Raw genomic sequence first — 13,745 nt, 5'->3', positions numbered from 1 at the left:
GACCCTCTACTGACGGGGATGAACGCCAACTCATTCAAATGTCACTCAACAACCGTAGGATGACATCAAGTGACCTACAAAAAGAATGGCAAACGGCAGCTGGGGTGAAGTGCAAGGCGAGGACGGTTCGAAACAGGCTCCTAGGGGCAGGGCTGAAGTCGTGCAAAAAGCCCTTCATCAATGAGAAGCAAAGAAGAGCCAGGCTGAGGTTTGCAAAAGACCATAAGGATTGGACCGTAGAGGACTGGAGTAAGGTAATCTTCTCTGATGAGTCCAATTTTCAGCTTTGCCCAACACCTGGTTGTCTAATGGTTAGACGGAGACCTGGAGAGGCCTACAAGCCACAGTGTCTCGCACCCACTGTGAAATTTGGTGGAGGATCGGTGATGATCTGGCGGTGCTTCAGCAAGGCTGGAATTGGGAAGATATGTGAAGGATGCATGAATCAAGCCACGTACAAGGTTGTCCTGGAAGAAAACTTGCTTCCTTTTGATCTGACATTGTTCCCCAACTCTGAGGATTGTTTTTTTCCAGCAGGACAATGCGCCATGCCACACAGCCAGGTCAATGAAGGTGTGGATGGAGGACCACCAGATCAAGACCCTGTCATGGCCAGCCCAATCTCCAGACCTGAACCCCATTGAAAACTTCTGGAATGTGATCAAGAGGATGATGGATGGTCACAAGCCATCAAACAAAGCCGAGCTGCTTGAATTTTTGCGCCAGGAGTGGCATAAAGTCACCCAACATCAATGTGAAAGACTGGTGGAGAGCATGCCAAGACGCATGAAAGCTGTGATTGAAAATCAGGGTTATTCCACCAAATATTGATTTCTGAACTCTTCCTAAGTTAAAACATTACTATTGTGTTGTTTAAAAATGAACATTATCTTATTTCTTTTGCATTATTCGTGGTCTGACAACACTGCATCTTTTTTGTTATTTTGACCAGTTGTCATTTTCTGCAAATAAATGCTCTAAATGACTATATTTTTATTTGGAATTTGGGAGAAATGTTGTCAGTAGTTTATAGAATAAACCAAAAATGTAATTTTTACCCAAACACATACCTATAAATAGTAAAACCAGAGAAACTGATAATTTTGCAGTGGCCTCTTAATTTTTTTCGCAGCTGTATATATATATATATACACACACACACACACATGAAACACAGAGCCAAAGTTAGAAAATGACAATTTAATAACAGTGTGTATACATTGAAATTGACTCCATATTCAGCTCGTTTTGAAATAAAACGTCCGCTTTGTACTCCTTTTCATTTCATTTGACATAAACAAAAAACAGTCTAAAATATGAGACAATTGTGGTACTACTGTGTTTGTTCTTTAAGTCCATGACATTAAATATCTCTTCCCACACTGGGAGCATGGGTAAGGCTTCTCCCCTGTGTGCGTTATCTCATTGGTCTGTACGATGCCCTAGCTGGGTAAATACCTTTCCACACTGAAAGCAGTTGTAAAGCTTCCCTACAGAGTGTGTTCTCTCATGTGATTTCAGGAACCCTGGTGAAAAATAAATATTTTCACACTGATAGCATTGTTCTTTCATCCTGAGTATCTAAAACCCTTTCCAACCTGGGAGCAGTGACGGGGCTTCTCCCCTGTAGTGATGTTAGTTTTGATGCCGGAGCCCCCCCCTGAGGCATGCGTCTAAATCACTAAGCAGGTTACTTTGAAGCAGTGTGCTGATGTATCGCTTTATTAGAAGCATGTGATCAATGACGTCTGAAGCTTAGTAGAAGCATGTGATCAATGACGTCTGAAGCTTAGTTTCCACCTGATTTGGTTTGGTATTGGTTTGGTAGAAGGCAACAAATGCTGCGCACACGCTACGGGGGCATGGGACATCCTCTATAATAATTTGCCTGCTCTAAATGATTTTGACCAGCAGGTGCCACTAGTGTACACTGTGTTGATCAAAGCCTCGAGTAATGAACCTATTTTTGACACAATTGGCTGGAAAACATTTACATTTTTACATTTATGTCATTTAGCAGACGCTCTTATCCAGAGCTATTTGGAGAAAAAAAACTTCACTTCCCTGTCACTACTCCCCTGTATGTGTTCTTTCAGCTAACCTCTCTGGGTAAAATCCTTCCCACACTGGGAGCAGTGGACAGGCTTCTCCCCTGTGTGTGTTCTATTATGTTCTTTCAGGTGCCCTAACCGGATAAATACAAATAATTTTCACACTGGGGGCAGTGATCAGGCTTCTCTCCTGTATGTGTTGTGTTCTTTCATGACCTTTCAGGCTCCCTATCTGGGTAAAACCCTTTCCGCACTGAGAGCATTGGAAAGGCTTCTCCCCTGTGTGTGTTCTATCATGCTTTTTCAGGCTCCCTATCTGGGTAAAACCCTTTCCACACCGAGTGCATTGGAAAGGCTTCTCTACAGAGTGTGTTCTCTCATGTGATTTCAGGGTACCTGATTGGGTAAAACTCTTTCCACAGTGGGAGCAGAGATAGGGCTTCTCTCCAGTGTGTATTCTTTTATGTTTTTCCAGTTGCCCTAACTGTGTAAAACTCTTTTCACACTGGGAACAGTGGAAAGGCTTCTCTACTGAGTGTATTCTCTCATGTTTTTTCAGGTTACTTGACATGGAGAATCTCTTTCCACACTGGGAGCAATGGTAAGGCTTTTCTCCTGTGTGCCTCCTCTCATGTGATTTCAGATACCCTAAATGGGTAAATCTCTTTCCACACTGGGAGCAGTGGTGTGGTCTTGCTGGTTTGGGCGTCTCTGGGTCTGGTTCCAATGAAGGACTCTTCCCGCTGTCAAAGTGAGAGTCTGGTATCTCTCCTGTCAAAGACAAACAGAGTATTTATTTAAACAGAGAGACCTGAATGAAACCTCCACATTATTAAACTGTCTCCCTAGGACCTTTAATCCAGTCTATATCCCTCATTATAAAATGGGTAGTTTGGATCCTGGATGCTGATTGGTTGGTAGCTGTTAGTTATTCACGATAATCCACTGGTAATAATACCTGTTAACAGTTCCATTTGAATTATCCCTAAACATCCACTGTCCCACAGCCCGTTCATAAACTAACCTCCACTGGAAAAAGGTATAGCAGCATGGGGACATTATGAACCCCATTATTAGCCTAGCATTTGGTTTGGAACAGAGGGACATTATGAACCCCATTATTAGCCTAGCATTTGGTTTGGAACAGAGGGACATTATGAACCCCATTATTAGCCTAGCATTTGGTTTGGAACAGAGGGACATTATTTTTTTTATTTTTTATAATATGTTTATTATTTTCCAATAAAAATAAAGTAAAAGAGACAGCAATACAAACAATGACATTCATTGTACTGTTGGATGGGATGGCCAGTTTAGAGGACAAAACAAAAGTTAACTCACACATACACAAAATAAAACAAAATCCTATTAGGTGGTACGTGTATAAGAAGACAGCATATAGTCGTTACAAGCAGTGTAGTTCAGCCAAAAATAAATATTGAGTGACATTATTAACCCCATTATTAGCCTAGCATTTGGTTTGGAACAGAGGGACATTATGAACCCCATTATTAGCCTAGCATTTGGTTTGGAACAGAGGGACATTATGAACCCCATTATTAGCCTAGCATTTGGTTTGGAACAGAGGGACATTATGAACCCCATTATTAGCCTAGCATTTGGTTTGGAACAGAGGGACATTATGAACCCCATTATTAGCCTAGCATTTGGTTTGGAACAGAGGGACATTATGAACCCCATTATTAGCCTAGCATTTGGTTTGGAACAGAGGGACATTATGAACCCCATTATTAGCCTAGCATTTGGTTTGGAACAGAGGGACATTATTAACCCCATTATTAGCCTAGCATTTGGTTTGGAACAGAGTTGTATAAACCTTGCCATCTGCCTCGCCGACCAAAGTTGCAATTTAGAAATAATATAATTATGACCATTCTATGAAACCAATAAGGAAGCCAAACCCAAGTTATTATGAATAACACACTATTAAGGTTTTTTTCCCCCGGCACTCCTCTTTGTATCATGCATAAAATCAGCCCTTAGTTGTGTGTTCTTCACGATAATCCACAGGTTCTCATGTCTTATTGCTTCAATAACCTGTGGACAGTTTCTATAGAACATTTTATTGATCCATGTCTTGATTCTGTCCTCTTCATCATTTGAAATCAGACATGAGTTGGTTGTAATAATATAGGTTATATGATGTGGTACCAGAGATATTTCAATCAGATCAGTCTGTCTTATCTAATAACACCAGAGATATTTCAATCAGATCAGTCTGTCTTACCTAATAACACCATAGATATTACAATCAGATCAGTCTGTCTTATCTAATAACACCATAGATATTACAATCAGATCAGTCTGTCTTACCTAATAACACCATAGATATTTAAATCAGATCAGTCTGTCTTACCTAATAACACCATAGATATTTCAATCAGATCAGTCTGTCTTACCTAATAACCCCATAGATATTTCAATCAGATCAGTCTGTCTTATCTTATAACACCAGAGATATTTCAATCAGATCGGTCTGTCTTATCTAATAACACCAGAGATATTTCAATCAGATCGGTCTGTCTTATCTAATAACACCAGAGATATTTCAATCAGATCGGTCTGTCTTATCTAATAACACCAGAGATATTTCAATCAGATCAGTCTGTCTTATCTAATAACACCATAGATATTTCAATCAGATCAGTCTGTCTTATCTTATAACACCAGAGATATTTCAATCAGATCAGTCTGTCTTATCTAATAACACCATAGATATTTCAATCAGATCAGTCTGTCTTATCTTATAACACCAGAGATATTTCAATCAGATCAGTCTGTCTTATCTTATAACACCATAGATATTACAATCAGATCAGTCTGTCTTATCTAATAACACCAGATATATTTCAATCATATCAGTCTGTCTTACCTAATAACACCATAGATATTACAATCAGATCAGTCTGTCTTATCTAATAACACCATAGATATTTCAATCATATCAGTCTGTCTTACCTAATAACACCATAGATATTTCAATCAGATCAGTCTGTCTTATCTAATAACACCAGAGATATTTCAATCATATCAGTCTGTCTTACCTAATAACACCATAGATATTACAATCAGATCAGTCTGTCTTACCTAATAACACCAGAGATATTTCAATCATATCAGTCTGTCTTATCTAATAACACCATAGATATTTCAATCATATCAGTCTGTCTTACCTAATAACACCATAGATATTACAATCAGATCAGTCTGTCTTATCTAATAACACCATAGATATTTCAATCATATCAGTCTGTCTTATCTAATAACACCATAGATATTTCAATCATATCAGTCTGTCTTACCTAATAACACCATAGATATTTCAATCATATCAGTCTGTCTTACCTAATAACACCATAGATATTTCAATCAGATCAGTCTGTCTTATCTAATAACACCATAGATATTTCAATCATATCAGTCTGTCTTACCTAATAACACCAGAGATACTTCAATCAGATCAGTCTGTCTTACCTAATAACACCAGAGATACAGTGGGGAAAAAAAGTATTTAGTCAGCCACCAATTGTGCAAGTTCTCCCACTTAAAAAGATGAGAGAGGCCTGTAATTTTCATCATAGGTACACGTCAACTATGACAGACAAATTGAGAAAAAAAATCCAGAAAATCACATTGTAGGATTTTTTATGAATTTATTTGCAAATTATGGTGGAAAATAAGTATTTGGTCACCTACAAACAAGCAAGATTTCTGGCTCTCACAGACCTGTAACTTCTTTAAGAGGCTCCTCTGTCCTCCACTCGTTACCTGTATTAATGGCACCTGTTTGAACTTGTTATCAGTATAAAAGACACCTGTCCACAACCTCAAACAGTCACACTCCAAACTCCACTATGGCCAAGACCAAAGAGCTGTCAAAGGACACCAGAAACAAAATTGTAGACCTGCACCAGGCTGGGAAGACTGAATCTGCAATAGGTAAGCAGCTTGGTTTGAAGAAATCAACTGTGGGAGCAATTATTAGGAAATGGAAGACATACAAGACCACTGATAATCTCCCTCGATCTGGGGTTCCATGCAAGATCTCACCCCGTGGGGTCAAAATGATCACAAGAACGGTGAGCAAAAATCCCAGAACCACACGGGGGGACCTAGTGAATGACCTGCAGAGAGCTGGGACCAAAGTAACAAAGCCTACCATCAGTAACACACTACGCCACCAGGGACCCAAATCCTGCAGTGCCAGACGTGTCCCCCTGCTTAAGCCAGTACATGTCCAGGCCCATCTGAAGTTTGCTATAGTGCATTTGGATGATCCAGAAGAGGATTGGGAGAATGTCATATGGTCAGATGAAACTTTTTGGTAAAAACTCAACTCGTTGTGTTTGGAGGACAAAGAATGCTGAGTTGCATCCAAAGAACACCATACCTACTGTGAAGCATGGGGGTGGAAACATCATGCTTTGGGGCTGTTTTTCTGCAAAGGGACCAGGACGACTGATCCGTGTAAATGAAAGAATGAATGGGGCCATGTATCGTGAGATTTTGAGTGAAAACCTCCTTCCATCAGCAAGGGCATTGAAGATGAAACGTGGCTGGGTCTTTCAGCATGACAATGATCCTAAACACACCGCCCGGGCAACGAAGGAGTGGCTTCGTAAGAAGCATTTCAAGGTCCTGGAGTGGCCTAGCCAGTCTCCAGATCTCAACCCCATAGAAAATCTTTGGAGGGAGTTGAAAGTCTGTGTTGCCCAGCGACAGCCCCAAAACATCACTGCTCTAGAGGAGATCTGCATGGAGGAATGGGCCAAAATACCAGACTTACAGAAAACGTTTGACCTGTGTCATTGCCAACAAAGGGTATATAACAAAGTATTGAGAAACTTTTGTTATTGACCAAATACTTATTTTCCACCATAATTTGCAAATAAATTCATTAAAAATCCTACAATGTGATTTTCTGGAAATTTTTTCTTAATATGTCTGTCATAGTTGACGTGTACCTATGATGAAAATTACAGGCCTCTCTCATCTTTTTAAGTGGGAGAACTTGCACAATTGGTGGCTGACTAAATACTTTTTTTCCCCACTGTATTTCAATCAGATCAGTCTGTCTTATCTAATAACACCAGAGATATTTCAATCAGATCAGTCTGTCTTACCTAATAACACCATAGATATTTCAATCAGATCAGTCTGTCTTATCTAATAACACCATAGATATTTCAATCAGATCAGTCTGTCTTATCTAATAACACCATAGATATTTCAATCAGATCAGTCTGTCTTACCTAATAACACCATAGATATTTCAATCAGATCAGTCTGTCTTACCTAATAACACCATAGATATTTCAATCAGATCAGTCTGTCTTATCTAATAACACCATAGATATTTCAATCAGATCAGTCTGTCTTACCTAATAACACCATAGATATTTCAATCAGATCAGTCTGTCTTATCTTATAACTACAAAAATAAGGACCTAATGAAACCATTGTGATTTTTTTTTTTAACAATGACGTAGAGCTTCAAATCACGTTTTAAAAAATAAAGAAATGTGCTCTCATGGGATGTCGAGTATAGAGACTGCACAAAGCACTACAGAACAATATAATTTATAATGTTTTGGGAACAAAAAACGCTCCAACTCTGCCTCTTTCTCAATTTTCTAACAGAAATGGGACGTGCCTATGATGGTTCATCTGTGTGTCATTCTGGTCATGTGCGCCGCGAAGGACGGAGCTAATTCATAAACTAAAGGCTTCTACAGACAAACAGGACAGACGGAGCTAGTTCATTAACTAAAGGGGTCTACAGACAAACAGGACCGACGGAGCTAGTTCATAAACTAAAGGGGTCTACAGACAAACAGGACCGACGGAGCTAGTTCATTAACTAAAGGGATCTACAGACAAACAGGACAGACTGAGCTAGTTCATAAACTAAAGGCTTCTACAGACAAACAGGACCGACGGAGCTAGTTCATAAACTAGAGGCTTCTACAGACAAACAGGACAGACTGAGCTAGTTCATAAACTAAAGGCTTCTACAGACAAACAGGACCGACGGAGCTAGTTCATAAACTAGAGGCTTCTACAGACAAACAGGACAGACTGAGCTAGTTCATTAACTAGAGGCTTCTACAGACAAACAGGACCGACGGAGCTAGTTCATAAACTAAAGGCTTCTACAGACAAACAGGACCGATGGAGCGTAGTGCAGTGTTACAATGTCGTTTTTTGTCAAAAAAGGAGCACCTTCTTGACATACGCCCTATCATTCAACATAGTTTTTTTCTACCTGGAAATTGAGACCCGATGTATCATTCCTTGCGAAGACTGAGGGGCAGTATTGAGTGAGTTTTGCTACGGAAGTCCCGCCCCTGTGTCTACATCACATATTTTCCGGTATCCCTTCTGGTATAAACACAGAAGAGATGGACGTTCTGCTACTTCTGGTAGAAACACAGAAGAGATGGACGTTCTGCTACTTCTGGTAGAAACACAGAAGAGATGGACGTTCTGCTACTTCTGGTAGAAACACAGAAGAGATGGACGTTCTGCTAATTCGCTTCTACTACATGCAATCTTTCCTTTTTTGTGCATTTTATTTCGAGATTTACTAAGCGCAATTACATCCAGTTAGGAGGAGCGTCTGTGTGAGCTGGCGAGAACCTTTACAACCCTTCGATTGTATTCAGACAAGGAAGCTAAAGACAACAGCTGGAGGGAAATGTCATGAATTTTTGAACACCGATACTGATATAAAAGAAAACATGGAGAAAGATTCGGGGACCGGTATGTTGGCAATCTGAAAAGGGTGAAGGAGACGAGGAGGTGTGGTGTGTGTCCCCCCACCGACTGTCAGACAACTGGATTGGCTTCGTGTTCACGTGAAACATCGTCAGACAGACACCAATATGCCAGATACGGTCCTCGTCATGCAGCCGAATCCTTTGGTACAGTCAGTGTGTGTGTTTGTGATCATATGTTTAACAGACCTATACTGAACTACAATATGAACACAACAATGTAAAGTGTTGGTCCCGTGTTTCACGAGCTGAAATAAAAGATCCCAGAAATGTTCCACATGCACAAAAAAACTTTATCTCGAATTTTTGTGCACAAATTTGTTTACAACCCTGTTAGTGAGCATTTTTTCTTTGCCATATATCATCCATCCACCTGACAGGTGTGGCATATTATCAAGAAGCTGATTAAACAGCATGATCATTACACAGTGTTACTTGTGCTGGGGACAACAAAAAGCCTCTCAACACAATGCTACAGTGTCTTCACTGACATTTTCAACATGTCCCTGACTGAGTCTGTAATACCAACATGTAATACCAACATGTTTCAAGCAGACCACCATAGTCCCCGTGCCCAAGGACTCTAAGATAACCTGCCTAAATGACTACCGACCCGTAGCACTGACGTCTGTAGCCATGAAGTGCTTTGAAAGGCTGGTCATGGCTCACATCAACAGCATTATCCCAGAAACCCTAGACCCACTCCAATTTGCATACCGCCCCAACAGATCCACAGATGATGCAATCTCTATTGCACTCCACACTGCCCTTTCCCACCTGGACAAGAGGAACACCTACGTGAGAATGCTATTCATTGACTACAGCTCAGCATTCAACACCATAGTGCCCTCTAAGCTCATCACTAAGCTAAGGATCCTGGGACTAAACACCTCCCTCTGCAACTGGATCCTGGACTTCCTGACGGGCCGCCCCCAGGTGGTAAGGGTAGGTAACAACACATCTGCCACACTGATCCTCAACACGGGGGCCCCTCAGGGGTGCGTGCTCAGTCCCCTTCTGTACTCTCTGTTCACCCATGACTGCATGGCCAGGCACGACTCCAACACCATCATTAAGTTTGCCGACGACACAACAGTGGTAGGCCTGATCACCGACAACGATGAGACAGCCTATAGGGAGGAGGTCAGAGACCTGGCCGTGTGGTGCCAGGACAACAACCTCTCCCTCAACGTGACCAAGACAAAGGAGATGATTGTGGACTACAGGAAAAAAAAGAGGACTGAGCACGCCCCCATTCTCATCGACGGGGCTGTAGTGGAACAGGTTGAGAGCTTCAAGTTCCTTGGTGTCCACATCACCAACGAACTATCATGGTCCAAACACACCAAGACAGTCGTGAAGAGGGCACGACAAAGCCTATTCCCCCTCAGGAGACTGAAAAGATTTGGCATGGGTCCTCAGATCCTCAAAAAATTATACAGCTGCACCATCGAGAGCATCCTGACTGGTTGCATCACCGCCTGGTATGGCAACTGCTTGGCCTCCGACCGCAAGGCACTACAGAGGGTAGTGCGTACGGCCCAGTACATCACTGGGGCCAAGCTTCCTGCCATCCAGGACCTCTATACCAGGCGGTGTCAGAGGAAGGCCCTCAAAATTGTCAAAGACTCCAGCCACCCTAGTCATAGACTGTTCTCTCTGCTACCGCACGGCAAGCGGTACCGGAGTGCCAAGTCTAGGTCCAAAAGACTTCTCAACAGCTTCTACCCCCAAGCCATAAGACTCCTGAACAGCTAATCATGGCTACCCGGACTATTTGCACTGCCCCCCCACCCCATCATTTTTACGCTGCTGCTACTCTGTTAATTATTTATGCATAGTCACTTTAACTCTACCCACATGTACATATGACCTCAACTACCTCAACTAGCCGTGCATTTTTTTTTTTTTTGTAAAAAATAAATGCACTGTTGGTTAAGGGCTGTAAGTAAGCATTTCACTGTAATGTCTGCACCTGTTGTATTCGGCGCATGTGACCAATAAAATTTGATTTGATTTGATTTACCGATGTCCAAAAAAATGGCCCAGCGTGCAATTGGCATGTTGACTGCAGGAATGTCCACCAGAGCTGTTGCCTGTGAATTCAATGTCCATGCCTCTACCATAAGCCACCGCCAACGTCGTTTTAGAGAATTTGGCAGTACGTCCAACCGGCCTCACAACCGCAGACCACGTGTAACCACGCCAGCCCAGGACCTCCACATCCGGCTTCTTCACCTTAGGGATCGTCTGAGACCAGCCACCCAGACAGCTGATGGAACTGTGGGTTTGCACAATCTAAGAATTTCTGCACAAACTGTCAGAAATCGTCACAGGGAAGCTCATCTGCGTGCTCGTCATCCTCACCAGGGTCTTGACCTAACTGCAGTTCGGCATCTTAACCGACTTCAGTGGGCAAATGCTCACCTTTGATGGCCACTGGCACACTGGAGAAGTGTGCTTTTCACGGATGAATCACGGTTACAACTGTACCGGGCAGATGGCAGACTGCATCTACGGTGTCGTGTGGGCGAGCGGTTTGCTAATGTAAACGTTGTGAACAGAGTGCCCCATGGTGGCGGTGGGGTTATGGTATGGGCAAACACAATTGCATTTTATCGATGGCAATTTGAACGCACAGAGATACCGTGATGAGCTCCTGAGACCTGTTGTCATGCCCCGTTGTCATGGCCCAATGGCTCCATTGGTCTGAAGAGGGATAGCTGTTCCTTTGGACACGGACATTATGCAGCGGGTGGATGACTTAAAGACAGCAGGAGTTACAGAAACAGCTGCAGTGTCCAGTAAAGACCTGGTATGAAGGTGCATTGATCCATTGTAACAGTTTAAAGCTGCTATTTTTGTGTTTTTGCCCAAAGTCGACCGTTAACAATTCCTAAAGTACAGAACAACATATTCAAGTGTAGAACTTCAGCAACATTTATTTTTAAAACCCCACATATTAGGTCAACAACTGCAGAGTTTGTACTACTTACTGGTGTTAATCAGATCTCCAGTCTCTTCTTCTTCCTCTAATGTGACAGTAATCTCCCCCTTCTCATTCAGTCCAAAAATGTCCTCCTCTTCTTCCTCCTTCACTACAAAAACTGTATCCTGCTCATCCTCGTCTTCTTTCACACCAACATCCTCCTCCTCTTTCACTCTGAAAGCTTCTTCCTCTTCTGTCACCATAACGTCTTTCTCTTCTTCTTTCACTGTAACGTCTTTCTCTTCTTCTTTCACTGTAACAGCTTCACCCTCTACTTCTTGTTTTACTGTGACACCCTCCTCTTCCTCCTCCTCTTTCACTAGAGCTTCTTTCTCCATCCAGCAGACCTCCTCTTCTTTAGCAGGAGGAGAGTAGCTTAGTGAGCTCATGGTCGGGGATGTTAGCTAGCTAGGCTAATGCTAACTTAACCAGCCAGCTAGCTGACGAATTACAACAAAAACGTAAATATGCTATTAAATAGGGTAACTAGTGGATACGACTGAAGTGTGTTTAAAACACAGTGCTAAAAATCACTGAAAGCGTCTAAAGACCTCCAATGTTTCACCTAAATTGGCTATCAAGCTACCGAGTTGTTGTTGTTGTTGTTGAAAAATAATCCGTCCACTAGATTACACGTCACACTCTGGCAGCATCGCCTGAAATACGCACATCGTCATCTACTGACTGGAGTGGGTAGCGCAGCTGGTTAAAAAATGTTTTTCTTTTCAGACAAAAAGTTATTTTTTTATTAATATCAATAAATAATCATATTATATGGAAACCTAGAAAGACACGCATGTGTTAATCAGTGCAGATGTTTAATGATTGAGAATGTAAAACTTACTATACTACTGCACATCTGCATTCAGGAAATCAGTCAAACAAACAGATAATATCACAATAAGCAGCTAGGTCTATTGTAACAATACATCATGTAGATGTATATAATGAACAGACTAGGTCTATACTGCTCCTACATGGTGTAACCAATACATCATGTAGATGTATATAATGAACAGACTAGGTCTATACTGCTCCTACATAGTGTAACCAATACATCATGTAGATGTATATAATGAACAGACTAGGTCTATACTGCTCCTACATGGTGTAACAATACATCATGTAGATGTATATAATGAACAGACTAGGTCTATACTGCTCCTACATGGTGTAACAATACATCATGTAGATGTATATAATGAACAGACTAGGTCTATACTGCTCCTACATGGTGTAACAATACATCATGTAGACGTATATAATGAACAGACTAGGTCTATACTGCTCCTACATGGTGTAACAATACATCATGTAGACGTATATAATGACCAGACTAGGTCTATACTGCTCCTACATGGTGTAACAATACATCATGTAGACGTATATAATGAACAGACTAGGTCTATACTGCTCCTACATGGTGTAACAATACATCATGTAGATGTATATAATGAACAGACTAGGTCTATACTGCTCCTACATGGTGTAACAATACATCATGTAGATGTATATAATGAACAGACTAGGTCTATACTGCTCCTACATGGTGTAACAATACATCATGTAGATGTATATAATGAACAGACTAGGTCTATACTGCTCCTACATGGTGTAACAATACATCATATAGATGTATATAATGAACAGACTAGGTCTATACTGCTCCTACATGGTGTAACAATACATCATATAGATGTATATAATGAACAGACTAGGTCTATACTGCTCCTACATGGTGTAACAATACATCATATAGATGTATATAATGAACAGACTAGGTCTATACTGCTCCTACATGGTGTAACAATACATCATATAGATGTATATAATGAACAGACTAGGTCTATACTGCTCCTACATGGTGTAACAATACATCATATAGATGTATATAATGAACAGACTAGG

At 41.3% G+C, this 13,745-nt stretch overlaps 1 protein-coding gene across 1 annotated transcript; it reads right to left on the bottom strand.

Annotated features, from left to right (window-relative positions):
* Positions 1 to 1,187: 1,187 nt before the first annotated feature.
* Positions 1,188 to 12,400, bottom strand: LOC311126529 (uncharacterized protein). The gene is made up of 2 exons (XM_084200524.1): positions 11,845 to 12,400; positions 1,188 to 2,822 (listed from the first exon to the last, which is right to left on the bottom strand). The coding sequence occupies exons 1-2, from the start codon at positions 12,224 to 12,226 to the stop codon at positions 2,167 to 2,169; spliced, it is 1,038 nt and encodes a 345-aa protein (XP_084056650.1). The 5' UTR covers positions 12,227 to 12,400; the 3' UTR covers positions 1,188 to 2,166.
* Between the last annotated feature and the right edge of the window lie 1,345 nt (positions 12,401 to 13,745).

The sequence above is a fragment of the Coregonus lavaretus genome (assembly GCF_964263955.1).
Source record: "Coregonus lavaretus genome assembly, contig: HAP1_SCAFFOLD_129, whole genome shotgun sequence".
Classification (NCBI taxonomy): domain Eukaryota; kingdom Metazoa; phylum Chordata; class Actinopteri; order Salmoniformes; family Salmonidae; genus Coregonus; species Coregonus lavaretus.
The sequence above is the reverse complement of the archived record's forward strand: the minus strand, read 5'-3'. Positions and strand labels throughout refer to the sequence as shown.